The 21,453-nt window shown below is 40.2% G+C and overlaps 2 protein-coding genes across 2 annotated transcripts in view; both read left to right on the forward strand.

The window, feature by feature from the left end:
- Positions 1-18,366, forward strand: part of LOC134528231 (uncharacterized) — a 42,640-nt gene extending 24,274 nt beyond the window's left edge. Inside the window, exon 3 of the mRNA XM_063361654.1 lies at positions 18,304-18,366. Coding sequence (XP_063217724.1) covers positions 18,304-18,359 — 56 coding nt within the window. The 3' untranslated portion in view covers positions 18,360-18,366. The remainder of the gene's footprint in view (positions 1-18,303) is intronic.
- A 98-nt stretch (positions 18,367-18,464) lies between these two features.
- Positions 18,465-20,888, forward strand: LOC134530373 (vesicular acetylcholine transporter). Its single transcript, XM_063365143.1, has one exon. It carries the CDS (start codon positions 18,843-18,845, stop codon positions 20,733-20,735), a length of 1,893 nt encoding a protein of 630 aa, XP_063221213.1. The 5' UTR covers positions 18,465-18,842; the 3' UTR covers positions 20,736-20,888.
- Positions 20,889-21,453: the final 565 nt, after the last annotated feature.

Below are 21,453 nucleotides of genomic sequence, written 5' to 3' on the forward strand. Positions count from 1 at the left end.
GAGAAAATTTCACTAGTTCATTGGCTACTGACTTGTGAGACCTGTCAACTGGGATGCTTGCTTTGCGATACTTTTTTGGTTGAAGGTTTCTCACTGGCTCAGAGCCATTCATATAAAATGTGAGCCAATTACTGAAGAAATGTGAAGTTACATGTGTTGGGATTCTAGAATATCCCAAAATGAATACGCGAATTTTTCCGGCCTCTACCTGCAACATGAAATGCTGAAACGTTGATCAAACATTCATTTTCAGGGACATGTCCTGATCCCAGAAGGCTAGAGAACAAGGCTGGATGTTGTAAGAAGCAATTACAATGTGTTTGTAATGTAACCCCTTTGGTATTCGCTGATTGTTTTGCCAACATAACGAATATATTTAGTTACGGGTGCGAGAAAACGAGCTATGAATGTATGCATCAATGATAAACCTTTTAAGTACACTTCTACCACTGTTGTTCTGTCAACAGCGTTTGCACGGAGACGTAACAGGAAGGGGGAAGACGGGGCTTGTTCCCGGGCGCCATATGGGTGGGGGGGGGGGGCTCAACTGACAGAGTAGTTTTTACCACAATTAATTAATTGAGTATCTTAGTGTTAGAACACAATAAAAATCTTGGAGGGCAAATGAACTGGATTATTTGTATTGAAAGATACATACATGTATATCTTCAACTCTTTAAAAACCGGTTTATTTTTCGTACTGTAACTTACGAAGTATTAAAAATAATAGTATTTATTTACCATTTTAAGTTAGATCAATATTATTTGGAATACTGGAATTACTATGTGAAGGCGATATGAGGTGTTGTCAGGAAAGGTTTTGGTTTGGTTAGTTTGAAGGGAAAAAAAAAGGTGGGACGAGATTAGTTCTTTCACCGTGTGAAAACTAGTGTAGTTATTTTCCTGCGGTTTGCGAACAACTTCATGTGGTTGTTACTGTTCGCAAACAAACTTATATGATGCTTTGTATAAGCGACAATTTGTAAATGTGTATGATTGGTATTACGTTTGAGAAATTTCAAATTTTGAATAAAGTTACATGACGTAGACTACACGGAAACAGCAGGTGGAAATAAAGGCCAATATAATAATTCCGGAAAATCTGTCAATCTTTCACGGCGGTGGCTTAGTAAACTAAGGCAACGATTAATGAATCGATGGTAAACTTTCCATTCACTGTGATTATTTCGTGTGGGGGAGGGGGGGGGGGGGGTAAAGCGGGAACCTAAGGCACGGTACTTTACATGATTCTAAGAGCAAGTCTTTATTGAGCCAAGACCCAAGTGCTCGTTAGTAGAATTGGTCCATTGCACGTGTGATGATTGCTTCCGAGCTTGGCAGTCCTCGTAGTTGAAAGGGCATGAAGTTCAATGCCGAGATGGGCTTTCACAAACTACTCGTGAAACTCGAACGTGCTTGCCCTCGGTTAGGGAAAATACGTGCTGCGTGTCGGGATTGTATAGCTGAGCGACTCGTATGAATCTAATGCGTGATTGTCGCGGTTACGCGACCAGAGTGTGAACGCGTCTGTCGGTACAAGAAAAATCCCAAGACGAGTTGAGAGGATTTATTTACCACTGCGCTCCCTTCGCAAGTGTCTAAAGGCCCTGTCACACTGTCGAATTTTCGCTTCCAACACCTTCCAGTATGTTGTGTCAAATAAAGTTGGATGTTTATGAGGTCACCGAAAACATCACTAGCGGATGTTTGACAAGTTGGATGACTTGAGATTCCATCAAATATTCTGCATATAGGACGGGTTCTAAAACAAGCTGGATGTCGGATGCGATCGGCCATTCAAAATCGTGCCTAATGAAAACAGAAATGTCATCCGTTTCCACCTTAACGATTTTTTTTTTAATGGTGAAGTCACATGGCCGATTAAAGAGGTTAAATAGTTAAATAACTAAAATAATGTCAATGTCAATGTTGTGTGCAAAAAAACAATTTTACGCTAAATAATAAAATTATGATTCTTTAACTTTAAAAAATCTCTGAAAATATATTTCATTATGTAACGAATATTATTGTGATTTAAATTTATTCATGTTGGAAAAATTTCGTCCAGCACTATGATGCATTATTTAATTTCAAAATTAAGAAAATTCTGAAAAGTTTGAGGTAGCACAGACCAAAAATAAACTTTGATAGGGTGACATGATGTGAAACATATTTGACGTTATCTGTTCACATATATATGATGGAAGCCATTTTCCGTCCAATACTTCTCCTATAACTTTATTGTCAAATATATTGGAGACAAATATTTAAAAGTGTGACAGAGCCTTTATGCGTGTTTATACCAGCCTCAGGCGGGGAAATAAGAGAGCATTTTATATGGTGCATGATCTTGACGACATACTGGTGTTTTCATGAAGATATATTAGTATATGGAGTAGGTGTCTGTTTAAAGAGTTAAAGTCACTCCAGTGAGCTATTTATAGACACCCGAAAAATTCGTGGATTCGTTTCGTGATATGTTGAAATTCAAATAACTATGCCTTTGAGCTGCTTATGTTATTGGTTCACTGTTAATGTAGACGACTCTGGGCATATTGGAGACCTTCAACCAAGGAAGTGTCAAATCAAACGTTGGCCAGTTTGAGACGCCTCACAAATCAGTAGCCAATGAACAGGTGATCCATTCCCAAGTCTATCCTGGAGGTCATTAACCCCGCGAATTTTTCCAGTGCCTAGCTATTGGTTATTAAAACAAACCGTAGCTTATGCCATAAGTTTGTTTAATATCGCGAAATGTTCTCACCGGGAAAAATCGTGAATATGCCATCAATAAATGATCAACAAGTAATTAGCCTTAAACATCGTTATAACAAAATATAAAACATGTGAGCGAGTCTTTTAGTACTCGCCAGTGATCTGTAACATCTAACCTCTTTACGAAGCAAATTCATTTGTTTTCATGTCGCAGATATAGTTATAATATGATTCTCGGACACAAAATTTAACGTGGAATTCTTTAAAACAATGCCTATCTTGATACATTTATACGCAAATTGTGTTTTTAACTACATATCTGGACGCGAATCACACGTTGTTTACGCACCCGCTTCCAGAATTGGCTGCGGGAGCAGCTACGTCGATTATCGAATAATTTGATTTGCAGAGCGAAATTTTAAACTATACAAAGAAACGGCTCCGATAAGAGCGAAAAAGACTTCAGAAAATACTAAACCATGGCTTTGAACCTTATTTTCAACAAGGAGTTTTATTAAAATACTGCCTATCCTGTTAAAATTAATTTCAAAGTTAATACTATAAAATTTCCCTTTGGCTTTGTGAACTTTGGTTCGCACCGTCCGCTACAGTTGGCAGCACCGTGGTTACACATTTCCGTGCAAAGCGACTTCCGTTCCACTCACGAAACTACTCCTACAAAATGCTGTATACCGAGAGCTTAGTTGTTCCACACCAAAAAGTTGATTTAGGCACCATATAACTGCTCATTAATGACTTTACAGAAGCTGCAAAAAGTTATGAGTATCTGGATGTTAGCCTATCGCGAAACAAATCCGTCATTTTTTTTATTTCTAGTAGTTGGTCGTAGAGAGGCGGGTTTCAAGAATTGTGATTCATTTATCAAAGCAATGCAGCGATATGAAATGTTTTGCATTATGCTTTAGGACAGAAAAAAAAAATTCCGCCCAGGAACTCGTAACCTACTCAAGTCAATCACCCGGATTAGAGCGAATTTAAATGAGTAAATAATTTATCTCGGTTCATATCTATGCTTATGAACCGTGATGGTAATCATGAAATTGTGTTGTTTTTTTTCTTCCTTTTTTTATGTGTGGAGTGAGGGTTAAATGTGCGTGCGGTCGGGTTTATCGCGAGACTGGGTGGAGTGTGTCGTGTGGCCGCCGGCCTGGAGCGACGCAAGCGATAACCAGTCGCACGCGACCGACAGTGACCCTCCAGCCACCCTCCGACAGGGTGCCCACAAGGAAAAAATATTTCGCACCAACTTAGGCGAGAAAAAAGTACTAGATTTGAAAAAAAAAAGTACTAAATTATAATTTGTTATGGTTTTAACAATTTAGGAAGTTATTATGACATTGCAATGCTCTAACTTAAATACATCACACCAAACACACGCATACATTCCATAGTTTTTAAAAATAATTACGCTTAATAATAAAACATATCGGAGTTACTGTAATAATATTATATTAAAGAAAAAAGTACTAGATCTGTACTTGACCACTAAAAAATTATAAAAGTACTAGATCTAGTACGAAAGTATTAACTGTGGACACCCTGCCCTCCGAGCGTCAGGCAGTGCGCCCTCTCTCCGCCAGTTACGTCATGCACCCCTCTCTTCCTCCCTTCTTCCCTTCCTCATCCCTCCCTTCGACTATCCTTTCCCCAGCACGCGACGCGAGCGCCAGCTGGCCTGCCTCATGAAATTTTCACACGCTCGCTAAATATTTCAGGTTGTATTCTCAACTCCCCATTTTCCCACCCGACTCCCCACCGCCACCCCGGTTCTCTTGGGGGGGGGGGGGAGGTTAGTTTATTCTACAGCCAATCAGCCCGCCCCGTTGTTCGCGGCTCGTACAGATTGTTACGAAATTTCCTTCATTATTCCTCAACGTGTTACGCGCGGAATTCCGAGCTGGGTGAACAAAAAAAAAGACCAGTTGGCGTGTTCTTTGAACTTTTGACACCCACACACGCCAGGCATAGGGACACCGCTTTTAGTCTCATGACTGTTTATTTTAAATGTACGTACTTTTCAAACGAAGAACGCGACTGAAATAAATACAATCCCTTCGTACCTGGTACCAGCTAATTATATACTTGTAGAAACTTAACGAGAATCCCACTTCGGAGTCCTTTCTTCTGTAGTAAACAGAGTAAAACTATGCACGTATGTATGTAGAAGAAAGACAAGATTTTTTTTTCCCGTGTACTTAACACGATTTCTGAAGCGTTTTGTTAAGAATGTCATATTATTTCTTGCAAGTTTACGTTCAATTAGAGAAAACTCAATACATATAAATTCAGAAAGGTAACCATAAATTTACGAAGATCCCCTCACTGTGAAAACGATTTGTACTTTTACAAGGAAATTCCTTACTGGAAACTCAGTTGCCAACGATATCACTTGTACAATTGCAAAGCAGAGCTTTGTACCATTTGTAATTTTACAATACTTGTAGATGTACAACAATTTGATAACAGTGCTGGCTGAATAATGTGTAACCAATCTTCTTCGTAAATTTAAGGCGAACATTTTTAACGATATAGATACACGCTTTAAGACGAAAAGACTTCGGGTGCACTCGCTGTGTCAGAGCTTAAGTGCGATTGGGCAACAGATGTGTGTACCGGCGTCGTCTTTATTATAATTTTTTATTTAAATTATGGCCACCTGGTAGTCATAACTGGGCCGCTTGAAGGTTATATTGGCCATCGACTTCTCTGCAATCTTCTCTGTGTATGGTGTTTCACCCAACAGGCCTAGCTGATACGTGTTGAAACAAACCTTTCAGTGGCACTGCGACATCAGTTCCATTAGTCCTTACACGACACTGGTAGTTGACACTTCAATATGAAGACGTTCTCAAAGGCTTCACTCTCCAAGTTGAAACGTATTGAATCAAACCTTTCAGTGGCACTGCGAAATAAGTGTAATTAGTCCTCACACGACACTGGTAGTTGACACTTCAATATGAAGACGTTCTCAAAGGCTTCACTCTCCAAGTTGAAACGTGTTGAATCAAACCTTTCAGTGGCACTGCAACATCAGTTCCATTAGTCCTCACAAGACACTGGTAGTCGACACTTCAATATGAAGACGTTCTCAAAGGCTTTACACTGCGAAATGATTTTTTTATTCTTAATCCATATATATATGAAGAAAATTATTAATAAAATTGCATGCGTTGATACTTAGGCATTTAATGTCTTTAAAAACCAATAACAATAATAACAATAACTTATATTAAACGACAACGACGGTACAAGGACAAACTGAACATTTTAATTGCTAATATTCGCGTAGCATTTAAATATAAAAGAAACCTATAACGTGTATTAAATTTTATTATTATTTGTAAATGTAATACCCAACGATGCAAACGATGCTGAACCTTAATGAAGAAGGGTGGGGAACATTTTCCTTCCTCTTCCCCTTTCTCCACAGCCCTTCCTCTCGCTTAATGATGTTAATAACGCGGCCGACCGCAGAGTGAATATACAGGATGACTCACGAGAGGTTACCGTCCCTTACGGGGTTTATTCCTTGTAAGATCTGGAACCAAATATCTCTTATAACTCTGGGTCTTTGCCCAGTACTTACAGAAACATTATAAAAATTAAAAATAAATAAAAATTCAAATAGCGGACTAGCTGTATAAAATAAATTATTCTAGCCCCGCAAAGATTTATAACCCCATACAGATTGTCCTAAAAATGTGTGAATGTTGAATTTTAACACCTATGAATAAATGTGTAATATATTTAAAACTTAAAAACGGGGGGCGTATGCAATCGATAGGTAATAGTACGGAGTGTAGCGATCAGCTGACGTTGAGAAAACTCACACAATAGTTCACATCATTTGCAGTGCAATAAATATTTAGTGAACTGTTCATTCATCAATCATAATTGCACTTCATATCATTTAAAGTGCAATAAAATTTTTACGTGTCTATTCAAGCACAGGCGCGGATCCAAGGGGGGGCGATAGGGGCGATCGCCCCCCCCCCCCGGGCCCACTTCACCCAGGGAAGCAAAATCGATGATGTAGCCAAATACATAAAGACCCGCGCAATGTCTTACACGAAACCGAAATAGTCCCAGTTAACACTTGTTTTGAGGTATGTACACAAAGATTCAGTGCACGAAGATTTTTTACAATTTTGAAATGTTCGACATTTCGTGAACAGTGAGGACAAGGACCAAGATGAAGTATATGAACCAAATGTAAGTGGCAAAGATATTGGGCAAGTAGTACTTTCTGCTCTAAAGCATCACTATCTTGACCTAAGCCATTGTGTTAGCATATCCACAGATGGGTGCAGTGTCATGGTGTCAGAAATTCGTGGTGCTGTGGCTGAAGTCAGGCGAGAAGCTGTGAATGCTGTTCACTGTCCATGTCACAATCGTGCTCTTAATTTGGCCATATAAAAATCTTCCAGCGTCCAAACAGTTCGAAATACTACTGCAACAATGAAAACGATAATCTTGTTCTTCACTGCATCATCAAAATGCACAGCTTTACTCAATAAAGTTTTATGTCACCAACTCTCTTACTGTGTGAAACTCGTTGGAACGACAGACACGATGGCGTTTTGCAGTTCTGAACATCTTTTCTGAAAGTAGCTCAGGCTTTAGAGTGTGTCGCATCTTGGAAAGATGCTGAAAGTGCTGCAAAAGCAAAGACTTTTTTGACTGCACTTTGGAGAGTGAATTTATTGTCACAGTCATCTGATTATCTTATATGCTGGGAGACACTCTTCCTTTGAGTAGACTATATCAGAAGACTTCAATAGACCTTAAGGTTGCCCAAGATATTCTAGCAGATACTCTTTCTGTTCTAAATACAAAACGTACACAGTGCGAAGAGCTATTTTCTCAACTTTTCAACGAAGTTGATGGTCTTGCTCAGGAGCTTGGTGTAGATTTAACTATACCTCGACTTGTGAAAATGCAAACACACAGACAAAATTATCCATCAACGAACCCTGTTGAATAGTTCCGAAGAGCTGTATTCATTCCCATTCTGAACATATTGTCGAAGATTTAAAACATCGGTTTTCGGAAGAAACGCAACAGCTTCACAGCCTGTCAGCTTTCTTACCAACTTCCTCTTCTAGTCAAGTAAATGTCAAAAAAATTTCTACAAAGTATGGCTCTCTCCTTGGAGTGAATGGGCTAGAATATGTGGAAAGACAACTTAATGCCGAGGTTCGATCATGGGAGGTGAAGTGGACCCGTGAGAAAGAAATTAACAATACAATACCCTCCACAGCTCTCGATGTTCTCGCTTCGTGTGACGAGGAGCTGTATCCAGGCATCTACATTCTCCTGAAAATCTTAGTCACCTTACCTGTAAGTGTCGCTTGGGCAGAGAGAACATTTTCGACATTGAGAAGACTTAAGACGTGGTTGAGATCTACCACAAAGGAAGACAGACTAATCGGACTTGCATTATTGCATATCCATTATGGCTACGAGATTGATAAATAAAAAGTCATTGATCGCTTTGCAAGCAAGAGAACCCGCAGGATGGAATTCATTCTATGATGGAGAAAAACTGTTGTTTTGCAACTTCTAGTTATGCACAATCTTTATATGTACAAGACATTTTAATTTTAGTTATTACTACAAATGTTATGTCCATTCTTTAATTATTGTATTTTATTTATTATTTTCTGATAACTTTATCATTTACCAAAACTAATTTTCTGTGAAAAATTTTACCGACTATACCAAAAGTGCATTTGACATTTTAAGCACAAATTGCTATAAAAAAAACACCATTTTGCATGCGAAAATCTATAATTTTTCCGTAGGGTGGACCCCCGGACTCTCCCATTTTAAATAAATATGAAACCTACATTCGCCCCCCCTGACATCAAACGCTGGATCCGCCGCTGTTCAAGCATCAATTGTCTAAACTAAATTTCTTGACGGGAATCTCATATAATTTCCGCACCCGTCGCTATAATTCGATACCGGACCATCTACGTCTAACAGACCGAAATTTTAAACTATATAATGAAATGGCTTCCATAAAAGTGAAACACACTGGAAAAAAAATCTAAGCCCCTGCTTAGGACCTGAAATTTTACAATAAATTTTATTGAAACACCGCCCATCTTGTTGAAATGCATTCAACAGTTAAAACTACAAAGTTTTCCTTTGGCTTTGTGAGCTTCGGTTCGCACCATCCGCCACATATTGTAGCATCGTGGTTACACATATCCGTTACATGCGACTTCCGTCGCATTCAAGAAATTACTCTCGCCAAATGATGTATACCGAGAGCTAAGATGTTGCACATCAAAAAAAAAAAAAAAAAAAGGTTCGTTCGCGTCTTTCCAACTTCGCTTCGCACACCAAATTCGTGTCGCGGCACTTATTCTGGTCCGGTTCCATCGGGGCGACGATACAGTGGCGTATCCACGACGCCAGATCGTGCACTGGGAAGTGGCGAAGTTTTCAACGGTGAACTGGGGTGGCGTTCCGTTACTTACACGAAAATGCACCGCCTTCGATCGCCGTTCTGCAACTCCCCGTGGCTGGAGTTTTTGAATGGGTAACAGGATGGCTACCGCACAAAATTCGTTGGAGTTTTGCTACAAGACAAGGGATGCACTCTTCACACGAGGGAGTGGTCATGGCTGCGGTACTTCATGTACACTCTCTTTGTCCATCTGGTGGTCGTCGCAGTGTTTAAAAGACGCCCAAAATTGCAGAAACAGTTTTAAAGGACTATATGGGGTCGTTACCACAACGCCGAAATACCACATGCCGAACGTACAATAACGCCGAATACCATAACGCCGAACGTCAAAATTGACCACAACGCCGACATCTAGAAAACTGCTGTGTACCACAACGCCGAATTACCACAAAGCCGAAATAACAACTGAATGAATTTGTGTGTGTTTAAATGTACCTTAACGCCGAAATACTGCAATCAAACCTAACCTTACCTAACCTAACCTAAGCTAGCGTAATATAACCTAACCTAACTTAACCTAGCCTATCCCAGCCTAGCCTAACCTCACGTAGCCTAACCTAGCCTAGTCTAACCTAAGCTAGTTTAACCTAACCTAGTCTAACCTAACCTAGTCTAACCTAACCTAGTCTAACCTAACCTAGTCTAACCTAACCTAGTCTAACCTAACCTAGTCTAACCTAACCTTTGTGGCAGTCCTGCAATGACATTTTTCGGCGTTAGTGTATTTCGGCGTTGTGGTATGTGGTACTCAGCAGTTTTCTAGCGTGTCGGCGTTGTGGTCAATTTGGCATTCAGCGTTATGGTATTCGGCGTTATTGTACGTTCGGCATTGTGGTATTTCGGCGTTGTGGTATTTCGGCGTTGTGGTGCGTCCCCGACTATATGTTATGGAATCCACTGTGTTTAACGATGTGAATTCTACTTCACTGTTATTAACTTTCATCAGGCGTGGCCAAGCCTTATTTGAGCAAAGTGTTGTTGTGTTGGAATACGAGTATGACGATGGCGATGTAGAAAATGGCTTCAAAAACGTCACAGCACTCCATCTCCTGATAATTCCTTGCTCCTTGCTTCAAAATTGGATTACGAATTATCTTGTTCCTATTAATTACTATATTATGTTATGTTGTCATCTCGAGACTCATTAAATAATTCACTTGCTCTTCCGAATTTACGTACTTTACTCTTGTTAAAGTTCACCATGACTTGTATCCTTCCCGTTATTGTTTGCGCCTTGTGAAGTTAGCGCATGAATCGCTTGTGCCTTCACATCACTTGCGTACGATGCACGAGGTAGCCCGGAAATATAATGACGAAGCACTAACACCGATGCTTTTGTATTTAGTTACGGAACGCCGGCCACTGCGCACCGTCTGCACGAATGTTGCTGTGCGTGTCACCACTACGCTCAGCTGCCCACTCCTGACCAACTCCCACACCGCGAGCAACCAAGATTGGTGGTTATTGCACTTCAGTATCATCTCATCTACCCAATCTTATCTGTCTCGCCAGCTAACAACGTTGTTTCCTTTAGAACAATTTTTTTTTCATATGCAAAATGCTTTTCCCAGTCATTATATCTCTATAATGTCCTGGTAAGAAGACAATGCACGATTTCCGATCCTTCAGTGGCCGTCACAAAAAAGGTAGTCAACTCTTAGTAGAATAAGCGGGGAGTTTGGGTGCCACACAAGAACCAGGACTGACAAATATGTTTGTTCGAAGATAGTTAAAAAAATTGAAACTATCTTCGTCAAAGATGAACACGTAAAACTCTCCATTGGTAATTAAGAAAAATAGTGGAAAACTACATAACTATTAGTAAAATGGAAGAATAACGAAGTAAATAAATACTCGATGGCACTAAAAAAAATCACAGGCAAACATAAGCGATAGATCATTCTCTTCCTTAATTTATGAGGTTATGTATGTACATTCTGACTTTATTCTCTCTTTGAAATTTTCTAAGAGTTTCTTTTAATATTTTTGACACTGATCACCTCAGATTGTTTATTGTGCTTTATAACAGAGAAATTTAATCGTGATTCCCCGAAATTAACGCCCTAGATATCTTACAAGGTATAATGTATGAAGTTCCGCTAAAACACGCCAATAGTGTGTTAGATACATGAAATTTTGGTCAACTGTCTTTTTACAAATTCACAGAAAAGTGATTGGCTCTGGTCTTGAATTTAACAAACCAGCTGTGTTTTGAAAAAAAATACTCATGAGTGCGGGCAGCCAAGGTCCGTCATAAATAAAATTTCCAGATGCTGTCTAGCACACCCATCAGGCATCACATCCATACAACATTACACGTGTAAAACAAATGGGATGAAGTCTTCGCCAAACACTACACTCTACAAAATAACAATCTTTACTATAGGTACAGTAAATAGCTAACTCTATAATAATTGTTTTTTAAATTAGTTTTTTGAATACCATTTAATGTTTAAAATACGAAAATTATTTTCATATTTAATATTTAAGTTTAAATAATTCAAAAATATAGGTTTTCAAACCACAGGGTATTTAAAATGCTAAAATATGTTTCAGGATTTTAATTTCATTCCTTTTAAAGGAGACGGTTTTTTTGTACGGAGCGCTGATAAACACATTACAGGTTTGTCATTAAATTTCTCTGTTACCGTAGGAAATAAATAAAGCTCCGTAATTCCGTAACTGGGTGACTAAATCAATATTAATCACTGTTTCGCCAACCATCGAGCACCCCACACCTGATATCTGCACTTAATCGTTACCCTCTGAGCATTACACTTACCTTCACGGCTTTTAATGATTCTCACTTCTAAAAGGTAAAAATGTTACCCACGAGATAAGTTTCTCGTTTTCGTGTCGAAAGAAAAAGAAAAATTGTTAGCTCTGAAGACAAATAACTCCGTGTCGCGCCGTTTCCGAATGCTGTTCAATTTCCCCTCCTAACGAGAGGCCCGCGCGATTAATTCCTTTCGAGCACAAATGGTGCCGAACCCAAGCGCCCCAATCTATTTCTCGTTCCAAAGTTGGCGCCCTGGGAGGCGCCAATCGCGCGGCCTGATTGGAGCCGCGACGGGGAGTCCGGGTTGCAATTCGCCGGCGTCCGGATGTGTCACAGGCGACGACAGACTGCGCTGGATGCGGGCTCAGTGAGCGGTGGTCGAACGAGGGGGGAAAATCCTTTTCCAGCGCTGTCAGCTGCATCCATCAAGTCCGCCTTTTCAGCAGTATAGAGCCCACGCACTACAAAAAAGTAATCTCAATTTTAACAAAATAATATTTTTTAACAAAATTACTTTTCAGTGATTTCACGGGGGAAAATTTTGTAAATTTACGACATAATGAAACATTCCGAGTAAAAGTGATCTAAGTGTAAAAAAAAATATATATTTTATATGTCATACGGTCTAAAAACAATCCTTGCAAATGCTACGCATTCAAATGTTGATACTACGTTTCAATATAATATACAATTAGAGATCTTCCAGAAACTTAAGTTACTCAAAAGTTTCATTTTAATTTCCCCACAATCCTTTTTTTTTTTTTTTTTTTTTTTTTAGCACTTGATCACTTTGCTTCTAAATACTGTTTATGTAGCTGCATGGAATAGAGATGAAAGAGGATCAAAATTACACAAATTTTCTAGCAAATTTACTTTTTTGGTAGCTAATTTACTGTGTTATTAATTCTACAGTATCAATTTTTTACAACTACCCGTTCGCAACTGAATATAAACGTAAATAAATCTCTTAAATGCACCCTTTTTCTTTTTTCTTTTTTACTTTAATATATCTTCGATAGCAAATTCATTATAAATGTGATCAGTTATGGCTCGAGACCGGATGTGCTAAAATTCAAATATGTATATATATATATATATATATATATATATATATATACCTTCAAGCTTCTTGAGCAATTGGCTGGCTGTTCATCTGGACGACTCTGGGTCAATGAGAAAACTCTCAACCAAGGAAGTATCAAATCACAAGCACACCAGTTGAGACGACTAACAATTCAACAGAATAAGGAACGGCGTTATTGGCCCGAGCTAACAGAGGTCATGGCCAGTTGGATGGAACCATGCCCGGCATTTTTCTAGGCCGATTTCGTGTAAAACTTGAAGACCGGATCAGAATTCCTGCATTTGGACTCAAACTCGGGTCCTACGACTGCGAGTCTAATGTGTAAAGACGTCCACACACAAACTGTCCAAACTGTCAGTTTGGACTTATCAGTTGGAACTTAACAGTCGGAACTGCTGTTCTGAAAAAGGACGGTGGACTGATGGACTGACGAACTGATGGATTCCCATCAAATAGGACTGTGGGCTCGAGAACCCTAAGTCCGAACTGCCATGTGTGGGATCAGCGTCTTGCCAGTCCAAACTGTCAGTCCAAACAATCAATTCATCAACTGCTCAGCCCGAACTGACAGTTTGGACTGAACTGAAGTCTCCCCTACACACGATCAGTCTTGTGGTTGCTGTTGCTGTTGGTTGTATCGTTTCATCGTGGAATATGGAAGAAAATTTTGGATGTTGCAATTGCAGTTGCACTTTTAGCTATAAAAAGGAAAAAAAATTGCAAATCAACCAAAAATGTTTGCTACAGCACTCAGCTGATGGACTGATTGTTTGGACTGACGCATTGGACTGGCAAGACGCTGTTCTCACACACGGCAGTTCAGACTGATGGTTCCCGAGCCCATGGTGGGATTTCATGAAAAGCCATTAGTACGTTAATCAATCGGTTCCGACTGATAAGTCCACCGTCCTTGTTCACACACGGCAGTTCCGACTGATTAAGTCCGAACTGACAGTTAGGAGTAATCGTGTTACAAATTCACACCCACGCCTTTTCCCGAACTCTAACCCGGTAGCCCTTGCAGCTAATACCTGCTTTCCATGCAACTAGGCCACGGAGGTCATGCAGTGGTCACCCATATAAGTACTAACTACTCTTGATGATGCTGAGAAAAGGTGTATTCATCGCTGCATCGCCGGAGGCACCACTTGATCACCGTTCCCCCAACTGTTCCTGATGGAAACTGAGGGAGCGACGAACGAGCAGGGTACAGTGCGAGCCAAGGAGAAACTCGAGCCAGTCTCGACAGCTGTGGCGAGAGCAGTTAGAGGCGGAACGCAGGAGAAGAAATAATTGAATTTGTTGCGGCGAAGACTGTCCATGAGGATGACAGAGCTTGCAGTTTCGCAACCAAGTCGAAGGGAGGCGTTTCCTGAAGTCGTGTCACTTACCTCGCAGGGAAAATGATGGACAAAGGAACAACGATGTGTCCTTAAAATCTTCCGTCAATCGAAAAAACAAAGTTCTAAGTTTTTTTTAAATTACATAAAATAAACGTTATGTATGAAATGTCTGCGCCACACTAACGTATTAGTAGAACGCATTCCACTACGTTTAAGTAACAAACAAAAGAGAATATATATTTTTAATGTGTGTGTTACCACCATGCGCGTTAGAGGTGAAACTTTACACTGCAATGAAAGACACAATGGAGGTTCACAATTTCCACAAACATGGCTACGAAAAAGCGACAAAAGTCTTACAGTTGTCTCACTTTATTCGCTAGTCTTCCTTCTTCCCCTCTATCCCTCACGCCCATCGAGCCCCCCACTCTTGAGCTTTGCAATATACGTTACGGTCTTATGACTATCGCCTTTCAGGCAGTAAATGAGTTTCGTTAAAAAAAACTCAACTACACTGTTAATACAGCAAACATTTATTCGCGTGTCACACGTTCAGTTTGGCATCAGTTCAATCCAAGACATTGGTCGTGAATGCACTGATGGCATACTGATAGATTGATGGATGAGATTATAAGTTCAGTAAAAACTGAAATCAATCTCTTCGAGAACGCTCTTAAAGCAGCAAGTATTTTTTTTTTCTTGGAAGCAATGGATTGTTGTAAGGAAAAAACTTGTATTGCAATTAAACTAGCATTAGCTACAAACAAAAGTATTAAAAGGAAAAGGACGAAAGCATGGCTACAGAAGAGAGATCACAATGTAAACACATTCTAACTCTCGGAATGGAATAAGAGTAACAAACGGAGATGAGGACTTCAAAAATTATTACCCTATGAGATATTAGGATGTGTTGTTGAAGATGTTTAAACCATACCTTACAAAAAATATACTTGCATGAGGAGGTCGATATCTGCTCAAGTAAAACTGGCTGTAACCTTTTAAGATATATATTGCCATCTGAAGAAACATTAAAGACTTGAGATTTTCAGTTATGTCACCAGATGCTATAAGTCAAGCCATAATGTTCACGTTTGAGGGACTACTTTGAGCCCTGCAGTCTAACATAACGGTACCCAACAGTAAATATATTTTATAACTTATTTAAAAAGTCAATTACAGCACTTAAGTAGTAAATATTAAATAAAATATAATTGAAAAGTAGCTGCTAAGGCATGGTTCAAAATTATAAAATACTGAACCAGCAGTAACGTAAATTCATTGATCAGATATCACTGCTTGCAAAATACTGTTCTGGAAGATGACTGTCCTTAAAAGCCGGCTGCGGAGATATAACTGAAGTATGTGAGTAGTGAGATGGCTGTAAGGATATTTCAGCTGTGTTAATGTAACCTCCTCCATGCTGTCCGAGTTGTGACTCAAAGCTTGACTGATGGGGATGTGGTTGCACGATCAGGCTGGTATCAGTCTTCCTTGTACTGACGAAAACTATCAAAATATTTTTTTTTAAATCCCACCAGTCCGGTTCAACAGTTTCTTCAGTCAATGCATTACACGCTCAGTGTGACGTCATTCCGACCACAGTTCATTGACTGGACTCAACTAATGCCAGACTGAACGTGTGATAGCCGCCTTTTAGAGGAAAAAAAAGAGTTATGTTGCGGAAAATACCTAAATAATTCAGTTTCGTAAAGTTACTTTTTATAATACGTCTTAGAGATTTTGTGACGTATGAAGCAAAATAGTTCCGGTATGACCGCGCCGGGGAATCACGCACATATGATGTGACTTGTATTCCCCTCTCCCCCCTTCCCCTTGTATGACCATTTATAGACATTATATTATTTTTTTACTCAGAAAGCTGTATGTTCACCCACACGTTCCTCGGGACTCGAACCCAGAATCCCTCGCACCGACTGCACTGCGGGTCGAAGCCGCAGCCCTCTGGAAGCAGAGAGAACGAGGTCCTTTTAATAATTAAAGGGTCGATGAACTCAGGGCGCAGGAGGGTGGATGTGAGTGGGTACTTGACAGAGGGCGGGAGAGGGGGAGACACGTTCACTGACGTCGCTTTCATACCGAAACTATACCGATTGTCCATAAAAGAATGTCCCAGTTTCAATGGTATATAATAACAGTTTAACTTAGAGTATTTATAACAAAATCCAACATCAAATTGAAGCTAAACTAACCAAGTTTTTTTTATACTAATGTTATATACGTGCATCCTCAAGTCCAATTCTTCCCACACTTGGTTAACAGGTCAGGAGTAATGAAAAAAATAGCATCTCTGAATACGGTGTATCAACTCTGGTAAATCATTAGGTACCGGCGGAACGAACACGATCTTTTATAAAGCCCCAAAGGAAATAAGTAGCATGGCGTTAAGTCAGCAGGTGAACAAGGAGGCCAGCAAAAAAGAGCTCTGTCGTCTCGACCATTACGACCAATCCAACGGTCAGGGACCTCGACGTTCAACCACTGTCGTACAAAGAGATTCAAATGGGGAAGGGCTCCATCCTGTTGCCAATTTAAGTTTACAGGTTCACCCTCTACTTATTGGGAAAATAGCCATTCTTTCGCGCTGCAAGCGAGGAAACAACAAAGCAGTATTCGCGCATGCGCTTATCTAAAACTGTATGAGTTTCCCTAATTGTGACCTTGAACCATCACACTACAACGCTTGCATTTGATACTAAAAAATTTTATAATTGCGACATTTTTTTAGATTTCCTTTTCTACAAACCTTAAATGATTGACAGACACTTGGGAACACAACGTTTATATCACTCTTCAGTTTTTTTTTTTTTTTTTTACATATTTAGCAATATTCTTCTCTTCGCATTTCACAATGTTGTTTTTGAATGAAAACAATATTATAAAAGTCGGCTGAAATGCTCTGTAAAAACCCTTGCTGTTTCTAAATGCCACCTTAACTAAAGGATCTTCTAAAATAAAGGCTGCATTCAGTGAGAAACTAGTCATGAAAGGATGTTTGAATTCTTCCAACGCTAACTATATATATATATATATATATATATATATATATATATATACTTTTTCGAATTTCATTTGTTTGTTTTCATAGGTTCTTCACAATCTATTTGGTAGTGTTTTTTTTTTCCTTCATATGTACACCTTAAAGTTTATCAATTAACAATAATAAATACGCAGAAAAAATGTGATTCGCAGTTCAACTGCCGACTTCGTCGCATTTACACTAAATAGAGGACCACAAGTCCCTGAAAGAGAAGAAAAAAATGCATTTAGTAGGGATGCATATCATGAAAGGCTGCACCTGTGATTCTGTAGGGATTCTTGTAATTGTACCTAAGGTCAACAACAATGGTTGAGATCATCGCAATGTAATTTTTTTTCTTTTTTTGTAATTTTACTAGGAAAATCTGTTTGGGTCTTCATTTAAAGCATGCTTGGCAGTTACAGATTCTATATTACTGCATAAGAAAGAGTTTATCTTATATTTAAGCGATGTATTTGTTTATATGGCTACTGATTACACAATTTTAATATAAGCAGCAGTTTTATTTAGTATTTTTTATTGACAACATTTTATGTGAAATGTGCTTTGTGGTGATTGTGTATCGTAAGTTCTTTTTCAGCAACGATTGCCATAACATGTTTTGTATTAACTTTATTTTGGTGTCAGTAATTTTTGCAGAAGGTCGAGTGGGAACGAGATTTAGACTCCTCCCGCGCTAGTTCTGACCTAATTTGAAAACTTTTTTTTTTTTTCGAGTTAATGTTGATGCCTGTTGCATAGTTCACTAGGCCAAAATAAAGACTTGAATTAAAATCTTAAAATCTGCAGCAACCTAATTCTCTCTTTTTTTCTTGTATTTTGAAGGTTGCCTGACACGCCCGCCTGTCCATGTTGCCCGCCATAGCAGCTGGATAGTTTGAGTTCCGGATAACAGATGGCACCGGCGTCTCGTTCCCAACCGACCATCGCAAACAAGAGAGCGCTGGAATCCGCTACGCATCTTAGCGAAACTCGTTCCACGAAACTGAACCTGCTAATAATGTGTTTATGTTTGTTTTTTGGTTCAAATTCTTGAAAGAATTATAAATGTGTTGGATGTTTGTCTAGCCAAGTTTCGTCTCTGTTGTGCAGGATTCAAATTTGAATGTTTGTTTACAGTAAATTTTATTTTTTTAATAACTGAGGTGCTCATGTAGAACCTAACATATAAAACTACAAAACACTTCAAACCAAACACATCATTTTCATATAATTGTAAGATAATTATATATTTTTTAAGTTTTTCTTTTGTAAACCAGAGCAGCTGCATAGTTTCATCGTCCTACTATTACTGGAAAAAGTCAACCACGTCGTCGTCAAACTTATTTTCTTCCTGTTGGCGAAGAGTGATAGGATTTTCCACCATGACGACCATCCCGATACTAAACATGGAGTTCGGAGAGGTGAGAGACGCCGTGTGGGCCAAGCTGCAGGAACCCAGGTCCCAGAGGAAGCTGATCCTGGTGATCGTGTCCATAGCCCTGCTGCTGGACAACATGCTGTACATGGTGATAGTGCCCATCATACCCGACTACCTGAGGTACGTGGGCGCCTGGGGCAAGCAGCCGGAGGCGGAGGTCGCGGCGGGGGACAACGAGACGTGGACCGCCGCGCCAGGGGCGCCCGTCGTGCGCGACCACCACGGCCAGGACTCCGCGACGGGCATCCTCTTCGCGTCCAAGGCCATAGTCCAGCTGATGGTGAACCCCTTCTCCGGGGCGCTGATAGACCGCATCGGCTACGACATGCCCATGATGGTCGGCCTCACCATCATGTTCCTCTCCACGGCCGTGTTCGCCTGCGGCCGCAGCTACGGGGTGCTGTTCTTCGCGCGCAGCCTCCAAGGGGTGGGCTCGGCGTTCGCAGACACCTCGGGCCTCGCCATGATAGCCGACCGCTTCACGGAGGAGAACGAGCGCTCCAAGGCCCTCGGGATCGCGCTGGCCTTCATCAGCTTCGGGTGTCTGGTGGCGCCGCCCTTCGGCGGGGCGCTGTACCAGTTCGCGGGCAAGGAGGTGCCGTTCCTCATCTTGGCCTTCGTCTCCCTGGCTGACGGTTTCATGCTTCTTCTGGTGATGAAGCCAATCAAACAGCAGATCAAAGACTCCAAGATGGAGCGGCCCAAGGGAACTCCGATATGGAGGTTGTTCATCGATCCGTACATCGCCGTGTGCTCCGGGGCGCTAATGATGTCTAACGTGGCCCTCGCTTTCCTGGAACCCACCATTTCCCTCTGGATGGAGGACAACCTCACGACCGATAACTGGAAGATCGGGATGATCTGGCTTCCGGCTTTCTTCCCTCACGTCTTCGGCGTCATCCTGACGGTGAAAATAGCCAGGCGATATCCGCAGTATCAGTGGCTCATGGCCGCAGGCGGTCTCGCACTGGAAGGACTTTGCTGCTTCATCATTCCATTTTCTAATTCGTACAAGGTTTTAATGATTCCTATCTGTGGTATATGTTTCGGCATCGCCCTTATCGACACCGCCCTTCTTCCTACACTTGGATACTTGGTTGATGTGCGATACGTGTCTGTGTATGGCAGTATATATGCTATCGCCGATATATCGTATTCAGTAGCTTACGCAGTAGGGCCGATCATAGCAGGTGGTGTGGTCGAGGCAATAGGTTTTACTGCGCTTAACATAGGTATAGCATTTTCCAACCTTCTGTACGCTCCGATGCTCGTCTATTTGAGGCACATATACGACTTCAAGCCGTTAGAAAACGAAGCGAACATACTAATGTCTGATCCTCCAGATAAGGAATACCAGACCTATACGATGCACGATCAGAAACCTGTTGTCGGGGAGTTCAAGAACCACTTAGAATACGCACGCTTCCCTGATGAAAACAATTCTGTCGATGCCTACTATCCGGATGGCCATGCCACCAAAGTGCAAGAAACAGACATCGACAGGCAAGACGGAGCAAACGGACATCCAGCTGGATCAGGGACCTACTTTACGCAACAGCACTCTCAGGGAAATTACCAGCAGCAGGAGTACCAACCCCAACAGCACGCGTATCCTTCCCAGCAGCAAGGTTACCAGGCCCAGAATCAGGCCTACCAACCCCAGCACCAAAGTTACCAGCCTCAGACTACAACCCAACGCGCCCTGCCACAACAACCCAGCCAGTCTCTGGGAAGGACTGTTCCGTCTTCGTCAGACACAAACCCATTCAGAGCGGGCAGTACAGGAGGTGGAGAGAGTGAAGTTGATAAGAATCCTTTCCGACAAGGCTTCGGGTAGTCTTAACGCAGTTGTTTTTTTTTTTCTTCAGATATTGTAGAACATGTCCTTTCCACAATGTAAAGATTAGACAATATATCGTCTGGTAGGCTATAAAAATGATCAATCCTCGATAATAATAGTTGTTCTTTTAGTTTCTAAAAGTTTCCTTTAAATGCGTATGTACATAAAAAATATTGTATCATATAAGTTGTTAGAGTTGAAAAACATAAGTACTATGTATCAATTTTAAAAAATTTGTAACACTTTTGTTTATAATTACTGCTGTAAATTTGTAAAACATGTTTTAATTGCAAATAATCAACCTACATCTTCCTAAGTCATTTTAAACATCAAATAAGCCTTCAGTGTCTACTTAAATGTGAGTTCATGTTGTGTGTAAATAAAAGTGTTTAAAAATGTAATTATGTACATAGAAAATAGATATTAGTGTTTAATGAATACTTCTTACTAATGTTCTGAGTTTTTAGTCGTTTAGCCGTAAACAATTTGAATTTAGAGCCAATGAAATTGGTTTATGATGTGTTAACTTATGAGCTTAGACTTAACATTAACAATATAAGTTAAGGCGTTATAACTTTAGCGAAACGTATATAATTATTACTGTATATGTAGCAAAAAAAATGCATTTTACTACGTAGTTCCCTTCGTAAAATTGTAAAATAAATTTGTTTTAAAATTTTGTGTTAGTTGTAAATTTTGTAATACTCAAACAACC

Source organism: Bacillus rossius, chromosome 1 (assembly GCF_032445375.1).
Source record: "Bacillus rossius redtenbacheri isolate Brsri chromosome 1, Brsri_v3, whole genome shotgun sequence".
In the NCBI taxonomy this organism is placed as follows: domain Eukaryota; kingdom Metazoa; phylum Arthropoda; class Insecta; order Phasmatodea; family Bacillidae; genus Bacillus; species Bacillus rossius.